The 20,133-nt window shown below is 40.8% G+C and overlaps 1 protein-coding gene across 2 annotated transcripts in view; it reads left to right on the top strand.

The window, feature by feature from the left end:
• Positions 1-20,133, top strand: part of LOC141772181 (MICOS complex subunit mic25a-like) — a 108,524-nt gene that overhangs the window by 922 nt on the left and 87,469 nt on the right. For both annotated transcript variants that reach the window (XM_074642884.1, XM_074642883.1), the window contains exons 2-4: positions 2,206-2,299; positions 3,396-3,528; positions 4,741-4,885. In XM_074642884.1, the coding sequence (XP_074498985.1) occupies positions 2,206-2,299; positions 3,396-3,528; positions 4,741-4,885 (372 nt within the window). The remainder of the gene's footprint in view (positions 1-2,205; positions 2,300-3,395; positions 3,529-4,740; positions 4,886-20,133) is intronic.

The raw sequence follows: 20,133 nt of genomic DNA, 5'->3' as shown, positions 1-20,133 counted from the left end.
TAAGAAGTAATACAATGCTGCATGTAGCCACATATTAAACGACTCTATGGTTAAATGTATTAATGCTGACTGCACAATTAATTAAATTAAAACGGAGACTTCGATTGATACCTTTATGCAGTCATGTAAGAACATGACAATGATTTTGCTGCATTTGCAGTAAAAAAAAAAAAAGCAGATAAGGTTTGTTGCAAAAAAGCAAGTGCTCCTAATCATAACATATATGCACACAACAACATGAACACAGAACAAAACGTCATGAGTGTAACACTGAAAGAAAACAATTAGCAGGAACAACAAAAGGGAAACATTTTGAGCAGTGTATGTAAACAGCTACCTTTGCAGAATGTATAAGCCCAGCCTTTGACCCCTTTTCACCTTTGCATCCTCACCTCCATCCTCACCTTCACAACATGGATTAGATAAAGGAATGTAGTGTCAGGATTTTCCTGGACAGACTGTTAGACTGTGTTCAATATTTTTTGGAGTTATTTTTATAAAACGGTCACTATATCCTGACAGTAGTGCATGAGACCAGTAATCTGAAAAAATCATGTGTCTCTGTGCCCTCCGGTGCTCCTAATGGCATCTGCAAGATTTCACAGAATTGAAGAAAACAACCAATCAGAACCGAGCTGGAGTCTTGCTGTCTCTGAACAGCTGTCAATCACTCGCTAATTCCGATCATACAGTCAAACTAGGCAGCGCTGATCAAATATGAATCAATATTCTGGTACTGTAATGCCTATTTCTCGCCTCAAATGTTTTCAGAATCATCTTGTAGTGAACTGTTTAGCTGTAAAATGAGAAAGTTTGTGACCCGGCAGCCATGTTGACATCAGCAGAGGAAATAACAAGCACCGCCCACCAGCTGCTGAAAACGTTCTCATTTTACAGCTAAACAGTACACTACAAGATGATTCTGAAAACATTTTACGCGAGAAATAGGCATTACAGTTACAGAATATTGATTCATATTTGATCAGAGCTGCCTAGTTTGACTGTTTGATCGGAGTTCCCGAGTGATTGACATCTGCCTCCGTTGAATGAACAGCCAATAGGAATGCACTCTCTCTGAAATGACTTGCGATTGGCCAAAATCAGAACACTTGAATTAGAGAGATTAGATTAGGAAAATAATAATAGATTTTCTGAAGCCTGAAAACAGAGCCATGAGGAGGTGCAGAAGTCTAGTTTTCACTCAGAACACTTTAATTACAATATGCTGAAAGGTTATTATGGAATTTCTTCCCAATGATGCCAAAAACCTTCTGCCTACTGCAGGTTGAAGCAGTGCTTTTCAGCTTGGTGTTATTTTTAATTATGTACTGCTTTCAAAATGAAAGATTAAAGCCACATGCATGCACACACAAAACAAAATGCTTGAATGCCTGTAGTGTGACAGCAGCCATAGGAAATTCCTACTTTCTGAAAATACAGTATGGGAACTTTTTGGATTTTGGAAGTAATCTCCAAATTTCCCGTAGGATTGAAGGCACCTTCAGACCTAGCTATACTCAAATTGAAGCTAGTGAAGTTTAACAGCCACTGGAACATAAAAGATAAACCTAAAGTTAAGATGTTATAGGCTACTCCTGGTGCTGTTCTTCCATGCATCTTAATGATTGTGAAAATGTTTGAAAAACACAAAAACGACGAGCCTGACAGATTATCTGATTTACCAGCCCGGCCTGCACATTCAAATCTTGTGAGTCATAGAAAGAGTGAGTCAGGGGCGGCTGCTGCCTACTGTGGTTTTTTTAATGTAACTATGTTTAACCATTTCCCTGGACACACACACACACACACACACACACACACACACACACACACACATGCCGACATAAAGTAGAGCTACAGTGACCCACTGTTTTCTGGCACATTTTGAAGGTTTGTGTGTTTTGCCTTTGACCAAAGTTCCTCTGTCCTTTCCGAAGCATTCAGAAAAGATGAAAGGCTGATTTTGGTTTGAATAAAGACAACATCACTTAATTTGCATGATATGCTTTATTCCAGTAAACCATTGTTAAGTTTGTAGAAACTTGCAGAAAGGCTTCTCATTGTTAAATAGAAAACAAAGCGAAGAAGAAAGATAACCTTAGGGCAACCATAGGTGCTCAATTCTGTGTTGATACTGTCTGTGAACTTAGCCCACCCATCTTTGCCTTTTTTTTTTTTTTAAATGTGCTCTTTATCCCTCCCTAGCTGTCAGAAGACGTTCTCCAGAGGATGAAAGGAGTAGCCAATATTGCTCCAGAACGCACATCCTCATCAACCTCAAGCCCTCCGAAAGACACAGGTATCATGCACCCTACAGTGTTTCCCTCACAACAAGTTTTGCTGACAAAACGTAGAAACACCAAACATTGCTGGCTGACCTGGTTAATGGGCTGTTTGCATATTGTCAAGAGCACAAGATACTGTATGTGCGCCCATCGTGTGTCCTGGAAAGGAAATGAAAAATTGTCCTAGTAGTTAAACTTGTAGCCTTATACTGTAATTCCACATTTAGATATGAAAGGGGATCTCCATGTATATAAAGGTTAGTTTACTAGTCATGAAGTGTACTGCCTACTTCTGTCTTCTGTGGCTCTGAAGGAGCTTTTGGTGCCTTCAAATGAAACTCGTGAGCTTGTGTTAACAACATGGGAAGTCCCGATATGCTTGGCGTTCAAGTGGTTAAGTCGTGAGAACATCGCTGCTAAGCAACGGCAATATTAACGTTACTGTCGGCATCTAGAAGCCACATGTTCTAACAATTTAGCAAGCGGGTAACATAATGCAGGAAATGCAAAGGCATAATGACAAAGGTAAAAGAGGAGGCATTTGGGAATATAAACATTTTCCTCAGACATATTATAAAATTACCAAGGAAAAAATATACGACTAAAATTACAATATATTAACTTTTTATGCACCGACAAATTAACTTCCATGGCCTCCGCCATTTCTGACGTCTAACGTCAACAAACACGTCACAACTCGTGAACTCGGAGCTTTCACAAACTTTCCACTTACGAAGTTGTGAATACCACAAGAGGCTGGCGTTCATATGGACTCTTCTCGTGAACACGGTAAACACGACCCCTATTTGAAGGCACCATTTGTCAAGTCTGATAAAACAAGCCTGACGATGTCATTAGGATTGTCTCAGCTTGGAGACTACAAATATCTAACAGAAAGCCTGCATCACTAGTCCTTGAATATAATTTGACTCCCCACTTATTTTTCTCAGAAAAATGAACGCATCAGATTAAATAATCGGGTATCATTTAATTAAACCATATAGGGCTTGTTTTAATAGTAATGCTGTAGGTCACCAAGCTGCCACAGTTTATAATAATCTGTTTTCTACAAGAGTTTCTCACTCTGACATCCACTCTGTCTTTGTCCAGGTGCTCCTCGCAGCCCCAGCCCCAGCTCCAGCTCCAGCTCTCGACCCCAGCAGAGCCCACAGCACCGGGCACCACCTAGTACCCAGTCCAGCACCAGCAAACCAGCCTCCTACGCTAAGGACGAGCAGAGAAGGTAGGTTAAAGAACATCTGGGTTTGTAATATAGATGTGTTTGAAAAACATTCAGGCTGATTTATGCCTGGGGATGATAAAAATAACGTAAAATACTGATGTACAAAAATAGCTACGTTGGGTCATATGTGTTGCTCAGAATTAATTTAGATTATAGTGACTAACCGTGCCTTTTTTTGCTCTAAAATCATTACAAGCGACTAGGACTGTACTGAATATAATTTTTTTACATTCAAAGCTTCTATTGAGGTTTTCAAATGAAGCCTGTTGTAAAGTGGGCAATGGTAAATTATAAGGATATCATGATGCGTTCAAATGCTATCTTGTAAATTGTAGTTTTTGGTGAGAAACTTGAATAAATCCAGTTGTTTGAAGGAGATGTTTTCACAGCAATATAAACTAGATAGAGAGTGAATTATGACTTGTTTAACCTCATAACACTAACTCTAAGTAGCTTATAGTATATAATTAGAACTACTGATGCCGAGATTTGTTTTAATCAAAGCAAATATTTAAATAATCAATCATTTGAATTTTGTGTTTTTATGTAAATAACCACTATAGATGACTATAACAAAGTAAAAGGCTAACATTTAAAAATTGTTTACGGTTGGAGTGTAGCACAATATGGAAGTGAAAGCAGCGCTGTTTTTTTAAATGGGAAATTGCAATAAAAATATTTTATCCCTAAAATCTAGGAATAATCGTGATAAATAATTGTGATTTCAATATTGATCAAAATAATCGTGCTTATCATTTTGACCATAATCATGCAGCCCTAGTATCTTGGTTGTGTTTACCTTTCTCGAAAACAACTTATAGGATCAAAAACATTTTATTGCAGTCCTCAACACAAAATATCTTAATATAATTGAAAATGTAGAATATTGATCAAATTGATTGAAAACCAATTCAAGCCGTTTTTAAATTTCCTGTTTTCTCAATCACTCCAAGTATATGTCTAATAGAGGAGAATTAATATTGTCTTTTAAGGACACAACTTAAATACTCCATGTATTTGACTGGTCTGGTCTGATGAAAGCAGGTATATGCTGCCCCCTTGTGGAATATATGGTTAAAGTACTGTAGTTGACTGTAATCAAAGGATTTGGAAAAGCAGAAACTGATGACTTTATGCAACATATGGAAGCATGGTAATGTTTGTGTGTGTTTATGTGTGTGTGTGTGTGTGTGTGTGTGTGTGTGTGTTCAGGTATGAACGGCAGCAGACAATACTGAAGGAGGAATTGGCCAAAGTGGCACAAAGAGAGAAGGAGGCAGCAAGGGAGGAGATGACAAAAGCCATGACCCGGGAAAGACAACACAAACGCCAGGAAGCAGAGAATGCCAAAAAACTGGTACACACACACACACACACACACACAGAAGTCTCATGCCCCTCTAACATGGATCTTGTGACTTCACTTTGCCTGAGGTCAAACTCAGCTCTGTATGACTTTTTTTTTAACCCTGTTTTTTCTTCCATGTTTGTACGATATGAAGTTGATGAATAAATAGAGCATAGTTTTGATCAACAATTGCACTGCTATGGTAAAAGCAGAGAAGCTAGCAATGCTTTCCAAGGATAATCATCTTTTTCCAGCATTATATTAACACAGTCACTTTCAAATGCAGGAGCCGATCAGCATAAGTAACTAGTAGTGATGGTAATATTTAACGGGACTAGTCGTTTGAATAATTGTTATGATATTCAACATCAAAACACTAACCATTAACTGTACCAGTGGGACCAGGGGTCGGCAACCTTTTTCATATGAAGTGCCATTTTGTGCCATCGGTGTCTGAATCAGTATGTAGATTAGATAGATCTTGATGGGCAGGTTAGCAGCCTCAGTGTATGAATGTGTGTGTGAATTGGGTGAATGCTGACACGCGCTTTGAGTGGTTGGAAGGCTAGAAAGGGGCTATATAAATGCAAGTCCATTTACCATTTACCATTTCAACATGTGTGTTAAGTTAAATTAGCTCAAACAGATCTGTAATTTTATTCCATCCATATAGGCAATGTGCATAGCAATAAAAAAATATATAAAAAATGCCATCCTTATGAAATCATCCACATCTGAGTTGAAACCCTACCAACCTTCCACCAATATTGTTCTTCAGCAATATACTTAAATGGATAGTTGGGGTGTTTTGAAGTGGGGTTGTATGAAGTACTTATCCATAGTAGGTGTATTACTTACAGTAGATGATGGTCGGCACGCCTCCAGCATCGAGAAACAGACAGGAGTACCGGCACCGGAGCAAAGCAATACAGTGCTGTGGACGGGGGGGGGGGGGGGGCAGCAAAACATATTTTAGCGACCTAAAAAAAGTATATCTGTTTATGTGTACGCTATATTTAGGAATATCTTTCCGACGGCGAACTGATTGGACGTGAAACGTATCTATATTGTTTTTGTCATCTGAGCCTGCTGGCTTTGAAAAGGTCCAGATACACCAAACTGACATCAAAGAACTAGCGGCAATGAAGGCCGACTGTTGTGTCGCCTCACATCGCAGCCAACGGCCAACTACTGCTTACGTTCTGCACCTGCGTGAGATGAAATAACTCTCCCTACCAGCAGGTGGCAGTAGTGTGTATTAAAAGAGAAACCGGACTACTTAGGACGGCGGATATACAAGCCGTTGTTATGATACGTACATTAAACAAAGCGGCGTTTGCCTACCATTTCAACACAACTCTCGCTCACCACTTGGCTTCATTCCAGATGGCCATGTGGTTGTGAAAATATCTGTGTATTGGAACGATCAGATGACATGAAGATGAAAAATGAGAAGAGCCTTCTGTGTGCCCTCTTGACTTTACTCGTTGGCTTGTTTTCCTCACTTCCTTTTCTCTTCTTGTGCACTGATTTGCTTAAATTGAACAGCCAATCAGAGTGATTTCTCTCAACGACGGCCTCGATTTAAAATGCTGAATCAGCCAAAAAGCCTCCAACAAGGGCAGACTAGAGCAGACGGTGCGGAAAAGACTGCAAAAACGAGTGCGACAGACACTCATCGGCAAAATTGTCCGACATCCGACGGTGTCAGCGCCTTTAATCAGCAGTCACTTCTGACTGAACACTTTAGATTTACATGCTGTGAGTTCAGTGATGAAGCTTTCTTAAAAGCAGATTCATTTGAGGGTTTCTCAGTAGCAGGAGATAAGTTTGTATCGAGTCGAGTCATGGTTCAGTCCGGTGAGGTTTTTTTCCTGGTTTAAGCACATGTTGGTGCATTTCACACTGACACAAATTGGGCCTCGGGCTTGCATTTGTAATTTCCAAGGTGATACTCCCTCTGCCTCCTCCTCCTTTCACCTATTACATCCCTGTACTCTTTTCTATCTCCCCCTCTCTTTACCATTTTCTCCCTCCTCTCTCTTTCTGTCTTCCCTCCCACCCCCCCACCCTCTATCTCTCTCTGTCTTTCTCTCTTTTCTATTCCAGCCCATTACTCTCTCCTTCCTGCCGAGGAGACAGTATTATCAGTGCAGTGCAAGCGGTAAATTGCACCCTGAGAGTTTCCTGGAGCTGGAGATAGGAGTGGTGCGGGGTTGGAGGTATAGTCGTAGAAAGGGGAGAGCTTGTTTTATACACCAGCCGGCGCCTGTTTCACGTGACTCTGACTCCCCCCTCCCCTCTTCTCGCACCTGCCTTTCCCCTCGCTTTGAGACATGCAGTAGTGCCCGTCTTATCTCCACTCCAACACACTCCCAACGCTAATAGGAAGCCGCTGGAGGGACGTTGTGAACAGAATGACCGGTCGAGCAGGACCGGACCTCCTGATGCTGAGGGCTCCTTGTAATTACTATTTCTTGTGCTATGAATATATATATATATATATACATATATATATATATACATATATATATATATATATATATATATATATATATATATATATATATATATATATATATACATATATATATATATATATATACAGACATACAGACGTAGGCAAAGTTGTTGGTAACGTTCCGTTAAAGAGAGAAAAACCCACAATGGTCACTGAAATAACTTGAAACTGACAAAAGTAATAATAAATAAAAATTCACTGAAAATTAACTAATGAAAATCAGATATTGTTTTTGAATTATGGTTCAGCAGAATCATTTAAAAAAACAAACTAATGAAACTGGCCTAGACAAAAATGATGGTAACATTAACTTAATATTTTGTTGCACAACCTTTTGAGGCAATTACTGCAATCAAGTGATTTCTGTAACTCTCAATGAGACTTCTGCACCTGTTGACAGGTATGTTGGCCCACTCCTCGTGAGCAAACTGCTCCAGCTGTCTCAGGTTTGAAGGGTGCCTTCTCCAGACTGCATGTTTCAGCTCCTTCCACAGATGTTCAATAGGATTTAGATCAGGGCTCATAGAAGGCCACTTCAGAATAGTCCAATGTTTAGTTCTTAGCCATTCTTGGGTGTTTTTAGCTGTGTTTTGGGTCATTATCCTGTTTGAGGACCCATGACCTGCAACTGAGACCAAGCTTTCTGACACTGGGCAGCACATTTCGCTCCAGAATGCCTTGATAGTCTTGAGATTTCATTGCACCCTGCATAGATTCAAGACACCCTGTGCCAGATGCAACAAAGCAGCCCCATAACATAACCGAGCCTCCTCCATGTTTCACATTAGGTACAGTGTTCTTTTCTTTGGATGCTTCATCTCTTCGTCTGTGAACATAGAGCTGATGTGACTTGCCAAAAAGCTCCAGTTTTGTCTCATCTGTCCAAAGGACATTCTCCCAGAAGCTTTGTGGCTTGTCAATATGCATTTTGGAAAATTCCAGTCTCGCTTTTTTATGATTTGGTGTCCTCCTCGGTTGTCTTCCATTAAAGGTCACCTATTATGCAAAATGCACTTTTCCATGTCTTTTAAACATCAATATCTGTCCCCAGTGTGTCTACAAGTCACCATAGTATCATAAAAGACCATCCTCTCTCTTTTTCTCCTGCTCCGTTTGTCCGGAAATGGGTGTCGAAAAACGCTGCGCAGCTTTTCCTTCTCTTCTGACGTCGTTTGAGAATGCAAGCCACGTGAGGGTTTCCTGGTCGAACCAGAGCAGAACCTTCAGTAGCTGACCCCGCCCCACAGCACGTCACTGTCTCTCCTCCTCAACCGAACTTGAGCAAAGTAGCTCCTACAGTTAGTCTGCAAGAACCAGCAGAACAGGCTTCATGTACTCCCATCATCTAAATATAACATGTTCTTTCACAAAGGCTTTATGTAATTACACTGTTTAAACAGATGATATTTATATATTATATATATTTGATGTCATGCATGTAGAAGAGTACAGGTAGTAAATAGTGACTTGTAAGCAACACAACACATTTCTGTTTCACAGTCAAACTTTATTTGAGTTGACCGATGACAATATTAATTATTCACAGCATTTGTAATCATCTCACCTGCAGTTATGTTGACATGGTACAGGAGAAAGTCTTCAGCTCTGGTAAACTATGGTAAGCTAAGCTCCGGTGGTCTGTAGTCATGGTAACACAGAGACAGCTACAACTGTAAATAATATACCATTACTCTGATCTTCCATACATTTATCTTTTAGCAGAAATAATGAACTGACTACTGTTTCACATCTTCTATTTTCCACCCTGATGGTCGCTGTGTTTACACACCGTGTCATAGCGGTAGCATGTAGCTAACCCGTTAGCATGTAGATACATGCTAACGGGTTAGCTCTGTATCTCCCATCTGCTCACAGCTATCTGCTCTCAGCTGTCTGCTCTCCTCTGGGATGATTCTGTCGGTCATTTCTCACAGATGGATCTGTAAAGACAGACGTAAAACAGAGTGTATGTTTACGGTTTACAGAGTTGATGCATGAGGTAAACACTGAGTTAACTAACAGAGCTATAAATAGCATTATTTACCTGAGAGAAACCGTCAGGAGAACCTGGAATCTGGACCGCAGATGTTCATCATTTGTCGCCGATTTCTGATCAGATTCCTCCGGTCACGTGCGCTGGGTGAAGTTTCTGGTTTATAAACTTTAAAGTGGTTTATAAACTTTATTCTAGCTCCTCTCTCTCCAGAGCTTCTCCGGGAGGGAGGGGGAGATAGTGACGCTGTGTTGTTGAGGACGTTTGATTGACAGAAAACGCTGACCAATTCAGAGCAGAGTGGGAGGAGACAGGCTGTGAATCAGGGGTTTTCAGACAGAGGCTGAATTAGGCTCTGAGGCAGGCAGACTCAGGCTGCAGTATGAGAAGAATAAAGGGTTTTTTGAACATTGCAGCATGTAAAAATGTTCTAGTGCAACATTAAAATACATCTATGAACCTGGAAATGAGCATAATATGTGACCTTTAAGTCCACTTTGGCTCAAACAGTGACAGATGGTGCGATCTGACACTGATGTACCTTGACCTTGGAGTTCACCTCTAATCTCTTTGGAAGTTGTTCTGGGCTCTTTGGTTACCATTCGTATTATCCGTCTCTTCAATATGTCATCAATTTTCCCCTTGCGGCCACGTCCAGGGAGGTTGGCTACAGTCCCATGGACCTTAAACTTCTGAATAATATGTGCAGCTATAGTCACAGGAACATCAAGCTGCTTGGAGATGGTCTTATAGCCTTTACCTTTAACATGAAGGTCTATAATGTTCTTTCTAATCTCCTGAGACAACTCTCTCCTTAGCTTTCTGTGGTCCATGTTCAGTGTGGTACACACCATGATACCAAACAGCACAGTGACTACTTTTCACCCTTTAAATAGACAGACTGACTGATTACAAGTTTGAAGATACCTGTGATGCTAATTACAGGACACACCTTAGTTTAATATGTCCCTTTGTTCACATTATTTTACATCTTTTCTAGGGGTACCATCATTTTTGTCCTGGCCAGTTTCATTAGTTTGTTTTTTAAAATGATTCTGTTGAACCACAATTCAAAAACAATATCTGATTTTCATTAGTTCATTTTCAGTAAATTTTTATTTATTATTACTTTTGTCAGTTTCAAGTTATTTCAGTGACCATTGTGGGTTTTTCTCTCTTTAACGGAACGTTACCAACAACTTTGCCTACGTCTGTATATATATATATATATATATATATATACACACGCACATACACATCAAGTGTGGGAGGATTTGCTCACATTCTTCACTCAAATAAGATTTTTTTTTCCCATCATCCACAGCACTTTATCCTATGTAACCCCCTGCAAGTAAAACAGCTGCTTTTCTTAACTGGTAATGTGTTGTTTTACAGCTCAGTGACACTAATGCATGGTTCAGACTACATTCTTGACGGTTACGATGACCACTATGTCAGATTAGGCGATTGAGGCCCTGTCTACATGTATACGGATATTTCTTAAAATGGATATTTTCCCCTCCTTAAAAAATAAGATACAAAAGAATCTCTCCATACCGCCTTGGTTTTCACAAAATATCTCCGCTCAAACGCAAATATAATCAGATGCATATTTACATGTCACCACAAGTGAGATCACAAGTTATGGGTCAAGGAATTTTGTTACCACTCTTCTCACTTCCTTTCCTTCAGCTTTTTACAGTCAGTTGGATAACAGTTGTTGTTCGTGGGGGGGCTGATTCCTGGTCAAACTGCATGACTCATCACTCTGCCGTCATCAACTGTCTCTTTCCATGCATAAATGGCAAAAGGGAGATCCTTCAGGTTTCTGTCCATAGCTCTTCTGAGTGCTCCAAACCTCTCCTTCAATCGCCCAAATGCACATTCAATCATCAATCATGTAAATATTAGGTAGTAATTAGTCCGAGCAGTGCTAACAAACGTAAAAAAGCCGGTAGTCCGCTATCTTTGTTATTGTATCTGGCGCATGCTCATTACCCAAAGCAACAATGGGCATGAGCGAAATAAGGAGAAGACGTCATCGCTTCCCAAATGCTTCGTTTTACACGTCCACACAGATACAAAGTAACCGGAGTTTTTAAAAATGTGCACCTTAGAAGGCGTTTTCAAAACGAGAGGCCAAAACGTAGAGGAAAATATGTGTGCGTTTTTAAAAAATATCTGAATACGTGTAGACGGGGTCTAAGAATCAAAAATTCTTGTTGTGACTTGGCCGAGTGACATGACAGACTACACGTCGTCATCGCTGATCGTCTTTCATGACGTGCATGAAGTCATCAGGAAGGAAGCTTGATGCTAACGGCAGTAGCCGACTCACCGGGTTACTGAAGTGCCTCTGCTATTTCACGCCAGCTTTCTCTCTGTCGTGGTACTCCTTCACGGAAACATCAAAAAGGCTGGGATGTTGTTGCCGTAGCTTCACAAACCTTTCCTCCATTTCACAATTCTACCTCACAGCGTCATCGTTTCTCTTTCGCTTCGCCATTGTTGTTACAGTTGCGAGTGCTTTCGCAGCAGATTACTCTGTGCTCGGCCGGTCACAGTCACGGCCGTGATGGAATACGTCTTGGAAGGCCAAAAAAAATCAAACATGCTTTCTAGACTTTCTGTTGGGACATTATGAGGCGTCTCAAACGCGTCGTCCGTTGCCGTCTATTATGACACACTACACGTGATAAAACGATTGATTGTTGCACACAACGCTAATTATCATTCCCGATCCGAGTCGACACCCATATGGCGGCCAGCCCTGGCTAAAAAATACACCCTCTGGGCTCAGCAGGAGTAGGAGAAGTGTTTAGGTATACATTTCTACGTCGTTTTAACCTTAACGGACAGTATGTGTTACCCCTTACTGTTGTTGAGTTAGTCGCCTAAAGGACCAGTGTGTAACAATTAGGGGGATCTATTGGCAGAAATGGAATATATAATTAATAAGTATGTTTTCTTCAGTGTATAATTATACACTTTATATAATAAGAATTGTGTTTTCATTACCTTAGAATGAGCCGTTTATATCTACATAGGGAGCGGTTCCTCTCTACGGAGTCCGCCATGTTGCGCCGCCATGTTTTTACACTAGCCCAGAACGGACAAACCATACTCTGTTAACATTTCCTGTGTGGGCCGCTCTCTCTCTCTCTCTCTCTCTCTCTCTCTCTCTCTCTCTCTCTCTCTCTCTCTCTCTCTCTCTCTCTTCACCACTCACTTCCCACGTACACACACACTCTACACACTGGCTCGGCTCCAAATGGCTCTAGAGAGGGACATTTGCGTTTTCACGTCGTCCACCGTAGCTCCCCAACTCACTTGGCACACGGGAGACGCTTCAGTTGGTTGTAATCTCCTCACTTCAACGCTAGATACCGCCAGATCCTACACACTGGACATTTAGCACAGTACCTTGCAGATAAAGGTCCATGAAATGTACCTGCCAGTGTGGCTGGTGGTATCTCAACAAAGTTAGTGGGCTGCCATGGTCAGAACCAACCTACATTTGGCTGGTGGTCCATGTTAATTTCACACCCTGTGAGGGGAAAAGTTGAATGCGATGACAGTGGTGCAATATTGCCTGGAGAAAAAGGATGAGAAAAACTGAACACGTGAAAAGATGAGAAGTGAGAGGCGACAGCTGATTAAGCATTTACTAAGTAATTGGGAACGAGAAGGATGTGAGGATGAAAAAGAAGTGACTGAACATTTTGTGAAGGGGGCTAGGATGAAGAATGAAGAGGAGCCGGGGAATGAATGGGAATGAAAGAGAAGATGACAAGCATTTTCTGTAGAATTGAGCTGAAGAGGAGCGAATGAACCGGAGGGTGAAAAAGAAGTCTTCACAAGTGATTTAACATTTCCTGGAGGATCATGAGGAGGTGGAAGAGCAGAGCAACAGTGGAAGGATGAGGAGGAAGGAGTGACGGAGGGAAATATGCTTTAAAAGAAGGCCATGAGAGGGCTGAACATTGTGCACCATTAAGAGAACTTGGTGGTGAAAAGGAGCAAGGGAATGAAAGAATGAAAGAAAGAAAGAAAGAAAGAAAGAAAGGAAAGGAGGAGGAGAGAGAAATGATGGCAGATACCCCAGCATTCACCTTGAAATAAGAACAAAAGGATGAGAAGGAGAGTGAGCAACAGATGATGTTTGACAGACGAGTCGACATTTCCTGTGGATTTACTGTAAGGCAAACAGGTGATGCCGAGTTCACACTACACAACTTTAGCCCTGATTTTCCACTCCCCGACAGTTTTTGGAGCTCCCTGACAAAAGCCCCAGATCAGACGCAAATCGCGTTGGCTCGCCGCTCGCACATCAGCGCTCGAGCCTCGTGTGTGAACTGTTCAAAGACGCAAGCCGAGAGGCTCACCAATGCTCACCGATGCCTCGCAGACACACATTCCAGATATCTAGCATGCTAAATATCTGGACCTGTCGGGGACTCCGGCCACGAGCTACAGCCAATGAGAGCGTGCGACACGGGTTGAGGGGAAACCTGGGGGAGGAGGACAAAAGGCAGTCCGGAGGAGGCCTGTAAAAATAAGAACTTGCTGTATGTGTTGCATTTGCAACACAGAGCAAAGTTGTTGTTTCACCTTGAGGAATATATGGTAAAAAAAGACACGAGGAAACCGGTGTAAACAGGCTATTTTGTAAACCAGTGATTCTCAAAGTGGGGTCCGTGGCACTCTGTCAGGGGGTCTGTGAAATATTCTGCTGAAAATTATAAAATTGTACTGTATCATTAAAATGAGCAGATCTACATATGGGGTTCTTTTGCACCAATAAAACAAGCATGTTGTGCCCATTACTCCCACCCACGTTAGCTTTGGGCCAATAGAAACTCTGATTATGGTTGTGACACACAGCAAGAAGTTCATTATTTTGAAGTTCAAGCACTGAAAGTCTGCTTTAGACTGGTACGTATTAATATCTGGATTTATTTGGACGATGTCAGTCTTGCTACTTGCTATTTTCTGAAAGCTTTTCAGATCAATTACTTGGAAGTATAAATGCTGTCAAGTTGAGTCCAAATGCTGAATTTGAATAAAATCACCCTGTTTAAAGGTATATAAGTGGTATTAACATTCAATAACATTGCAAATTTCCCAAACTGCGAGACCGATAAAGTGTTTTTTCATCTTATCTTAACATGATTCAAATTGAAATGTGTTTCTGTTTATCACTATGAAACTGGTCTGAAGTATTTAGGTTGAAAAGTTTTAGAATACAAGTACTTCCAATGGCATCTAAGAGTATAAATGGTAGTAAGCATTATGCTTAAACGGTGTTATGATTATGAGGGGGTTCTTGGAAAATGTTCTCCCCCCTGTAAAAGTTTGAGAACCCCTGTTGTAAACTCATGTGCCAACAACAACATCAGCAATGTGTCTCCCGTATGGTATCACGTCATTTACCGTGTATTTCTCATGTGTGTTTTCTTGGCAAAACGTAGTTTGGAGACCTCATCAGGGATTCCTCCTGGTGAGAGATCTTGTAGTGTGTGAAATCTTGTCTCAACTCAGTCATGTAGTGGGAAAACCTCAACGACTTGAGGCTGCAGTGGGTAGAAAATGGAGCAAATATGATTAAAAAAAGTTATTTTTATAAAACTGTCACTATATCCTGACAGTAGAGCATGAAACAGGGAATGTGAAAAAAAAATCATGTGCCTCTGTGTCCTCCGGTGCTCCTTATGGCATTTGCAAAAATTCACAGACCGGAAGAAAAAAAACATTCAGAGCTGATCTGGAGTCTGCCGTCCAGATGCCGTCTATGGGAGCCGCGAGTCAATCACTCGCTAACTCCTACCAAACGGTCAAATCAGGCAGCTCAGAAACATCTTGTAGTGTACTGTTTAGCTGTAAAATTAGAACGTTTGTGACCCGGCAGCCATGTTGAGATCTCTTGAGGAAATTCCAAGCACCGCCCACCAGCCGGAGCACAGCCAATAGGAATGCTTTCTCTCTGAAATGAGCTGTGATTGATCAAAGTTTTCCGTCACCGGAAAGAGATTTTTTTAAAGCCTGAAAACAGAGCCACGAGGAGGTGCAGAAGTCTAGTTTTCTCTCAGAGCACTTGAATTACAATATGCTGAAAGGTTATTATGGACTTTTTGCCCAATGATGCCAAAAAACTTGTTGCCTACTGAAGCTTTGAAGACTCCCGATTACAAGACGGAAAGTCGTGTAGTGTGAACAGTACTGTGATCTGACGACTTTGAAAGTTGTGTTGTCTGAACTTAGTTTAAAGAGACGAGAGGAACTCAGAAGTAACCATTTCATTTAGAGTTACTGCAGGAAAAAAGGGGTGAGGATGTGAAAGAAAGAGGGTGCAACAGGTGAGGTGAGGATTACCTGCAGAATTCCGATAAAGGGGAGGTGCAGGAGAGGAGGAGAGTTTACTGTATAAATGTGCTGTAAAGAATGACCGTATGGTGAGGAGGTGACGGGAACAAGTTCGAGGTTTAGCCCTGAGTGTGGAACCAAGATGTGAGGAGAGAGGAGAGAAGGTGCTACAGGTGACTAAGTGCTTCCTGTCCTGTGTGGGTGGAAGCAGCGCTGAGTCACAAGTCAGAGAGAGCCAGACAATGATGCGCAGCATCTACTATTTAGCTGTGTCCTTCTTTTCTCCGCCTTTCACTCCCTCACTCATTTCCTCCTGTCTTTTGTCCTCCTCTCAGTCAAGTGCCTGATCCCGCCATTCCGCTCTCTCGTTCTTCATCTCCCAGCCAAGGCCCTCACCCGCCGTGTCGCGCTCCGTGAATAGTCTTTGTTAATAGCAAATCTTCCGCAGATTAATTTCAGAATGAGAGAGGGGAACGGGAGAATGGAAAGAAAGGGAGCAAGTCGAACTAAAGGGCTAAAAGGGATTTTCTCTTTTTATAATGTGTTAATGGCCTTTTGGTGCCTGTTGAAAGCAAAAAAAGGTTATAAGCCACATTAGCATACGGTAAATTTCTCTCTCTCCTTCTGTTCTTGCAGAACAATTAGGAAGCCTATTTTATTAGCTGCCCTTTAACTTCCTCTGATGGAGCTTCAGCTAATGCAAAATGCCAACCACGCTTTTCTCATTCTTTGAAAACGCCTGTAAAGCTCAGGTGAATCCGGTGCATCTTGTGAGGACATAATGCGACAGGGAGAAATGTAAGCTGGCTGAAGTTACTATGTGCACATAATAACATTTTTCAAATTATTCTAATAGTATAAGTTTTTTCGGAAGATTAATGAACCTATTGTCGCCGTCCTTCACCCAACATCCAACTACTGTCCAGTAAAAATCTTTAGGGCCTCACAGATCACTAAAGAGGCAGTCAACCAATGTTACGAATCAAGTGAAATCTGCAATAACTCCCAACTAGTCAAATGCCGCCTGGCCAGTGCCCCTCGGCATCGGAGAGCGACGCACGGGGTACCCCTCCTGCATTACTTTTTAATTGAAAATAACCATGACGGTTTTCTCCAAAACTTAGCACAAATTTGGAGCGTTATTTAGGCTTCTTCGCAACAGGTTAGTATGACATGAGTGGTACCAATGGATTCCTTAGGTTTTTTTAGTTTCATATGACACCAGTATCTTCACTCTGGCTTCAAAATTGAGCCCGCTACGACCTAAAAATTCCATGTTGCGTTAAAGAAATTAGTGGCGTTAAAACGAATTTGCGTTAATGCATTATTATCGCATTAACTTTGACAGCCCTACATTTGATACATAATTATGATGAAAATTTTGATCATAGTCGCTTCAAGTTTACTTGTCGTGTAGTGTAGTAATCAGCCTGTGAAAACAATTGTATGATGGCGTCTGTAGCTCTGGAGGAGCTTTACAATTTTTTTCATGGACATTGGGGCAAATTAGTAGGAAGCTGAGTTAGGATTTTCAATGTTAACTGTAAAACAGTTAATTTGTCCTGTATGTGTAGGGCAGATTGATAGAAAAGCTCTCTCTCTGACAGCTATCCCCTCAGAGGTTAAACTTTTGGAGGTGAAATTGTCAAGGGGTGAATTTGAACTCTACATTCCTCCACAAATGATGCACATTTTGACAGGTTTACAAGCTCTCAGGTACTGAAATTGGACTTGTCGTGTCAACCACAGTGGGATTATAATGTGAGAGGTGATACAATAATTGCTTTCTGTATAAAGCTAAAGACAAAAGGTGAAGTGTTGATTTGCAAGGACAAAAGTTCACATCAGTTTCAGTACAATATGACTTTATATGTCCATTTTTACTCCGTGGCAGATGTGTTGAAAATGCAGGATTAACCAGTTCTTCCAAGTGACACTAGATGGCAACAAAAGCCTATTCTATGTTTCAATGATTTTACAGAAATGTGGAAGCATCTCTCTCTCCCGCTTTTTATTTTTTCTCTTATTCTGTCTGTTGCTTTGTCTCTGTGCCCATCAGGCTCTATATTGAGTTAAATTTCAAGTGTGAAATGCTCTTATTGGAAAGCCAGTCACAAATGTTATTGCACAGGTTCCCCATGTTAATCTAATCTACCTAATCTCTCCTCGTACAATGACCTTTCGTCTCTCCAATTATTTTCATTACTCCATAATTGGCTGTAGAGTGGCAAAGTAACAGGGAACGTTTTATTGTAATATTCAAATTACTTTTTTTCCTCAAGGAAGTTATCGCATGCCAAGAGCTGCTACCGTTCTTTGTCTCACCTGCTTTTATAGGGAGTGTAAGAATATCAGTCAGTATTGTTCCGAGGCAAGTAATTGGCTGTATTCAAATTTGTAACAATTAACTTACTTTTGTGTTTGCTATTATATATTTGCTGGTTTAATAACACTCTTTCTGTTACTCATAAAAAGTCCAAAAAAAAAAGACATAAGTAGTTGATAACCTGTAATGTTAGCCTTTCTCTTGTCTGATATTTCAAACAGCACTGTTTCATTCATTTGGCTGTAGAGGCCACCACAGCTGGAAAGTTGTCCCCCAAAAGACCACACAAATGAAATAGATGAAACTTTATCATTCTCTCGTGTTGCTCAGCCCACTGTAAAACTTGTTAGTCAGAATTGCAGTTCCAACATACGTACGGTGAAAGATTTATGCTTTGTCTACACAGGGGGCGTAACCCGAGCAGCAGGTTAGCAGAGCAGCAGCAGCAGCAGCTTCAGTGCTCAGTCTGTGTCTATACACAGGATGCGTTCGGTGAACAGTATTGAGGGTGGGTCGCTTGCCTGAAGCTGCGCGTGTAAAATGGAAGAAATTGAGCATGAAGCGTACAAATATGCTTCTTGTATTTCACAAACTACTGTCTGTTTATCAATAAAATACATATATATTCCAATGATTTTTTAAGAAGTACTCCGGTGATTTAATACTGTATTTCCATAAAGTTGGGGAACTCACAAGGGAGACTTAAAAAAAAAAGGTTAAAATCGAAGAAGTAGAGGCAGAGATATCACAACATTAAGTTCCTAGTGTGGTCAAACTCTAAAAACACTGCATCCTACATTTCCCATAATCCAACTCAATAATATCTTCCATTGGACCCTCCCTCATCTTTCAAACTCCATAACCCCCCGGTTTGTACTGCAGCAGGGGTGGGAATCATACTCAAGTCACGCGACGATCTTATTGAGATTTTAAACATTTTGCGACATGCTGAGTTTTGCTTTAAGATATACTGCAATATATTGCGATTTATGACCTTTTTTTCAACTTTCAATTAGACATTTTGTCAACATCTGTTTTATCCAATAAGAAAGTTTTCACTCTCTGCATCTCAGAGTTTTCATTGACATATCTTGAGGTCAAAGGTCAAGGGACCCCTTTTGAAAATGGCTATGCCGGTTTTTCATCGCCAAAATTTAGCGTAACTTTGGAGCGTTATTTAGCGTTCTTCCCGACAAGCCAACGTGACATCACCAATCGTTTCCTTAGGTTTTTCTAGTTTTATATTATACCTGTATTTCCACTCTAGCTTTGAGACTGAGCCCGCTACAACCTCTGAATGACAAAATAGCATCGTATTGTTAAGAGGTTAATAGTTTATATAATAAAAGGTCGATACTTGACATCCATGTATCGATACAATATTGCCACACAAAATATCGTGATACTGTGCTGTAACAATGTTATACCCCACTCCTATAATGGAGTTTTTTTTGTTAAAATGTTGTTCTCAAGCCCAAGCCAAGATAACCCTAATGACAACACTATAACATAATCAGAGTTATTTCATTATTTCATTTTATTATTATTATTTATTATATCTTGGTTTAATAATGAGTTGTAGCTGTGGAGATGTGGTTTTGGTTCAATACAACTTCTGTGGGGTTGAAGAGGTTAAGGATGTATATTCAATAAAAGGTACAGCATTAGTTGTATTAAGTAATAAATTGTACTTCTTCACATAACCTAATAATATCATTGTTAAAAAGGCGTTGTTGGAGTTTTTTTGTATGTACATATCTACTGTATTGATGTAATTGAAGTGCTACATATCAAAAGCACTAGCACAGAATGCCCATCACATCTCAGGAGTACTCCCCTTAACAATACCACCACTACTCTACAGCGGAGACCATAGGGTCAACTGTTATGCTAAATTCCCAGTGTTTCATCCCCAGATTGTATTCTGAGGCAGCAGCACCACTCCAGAGCAACGCGGCGCTGGGATCCCTCTTGTCTGTCTTATCTGTTTGTCGAGCAGCACTGCTGGAATGAGCCAGATGTTGGCTCTGATTGGACAAACCTGCCTCACTTGT

The sequence above is a fragment of the Sebastes fasciatus genome, chromosome 8 (genome assembly GCF_043250625.1).
Source record: "Sebastes fasciatus isolate fSebFas1 chromosome 8, fSebFas1.pri, whole genome shotgun sequence".
NCBI classification, from domain to species: Eukaryota; Metazoa; Chordata; class Actinopteri; order Perciformes; family Sebastidae; genus Sebastes; species Sebastes fasciatus.
This window is presented reverse-complemented; position numbering and strand designations above follow the sequence as displayed.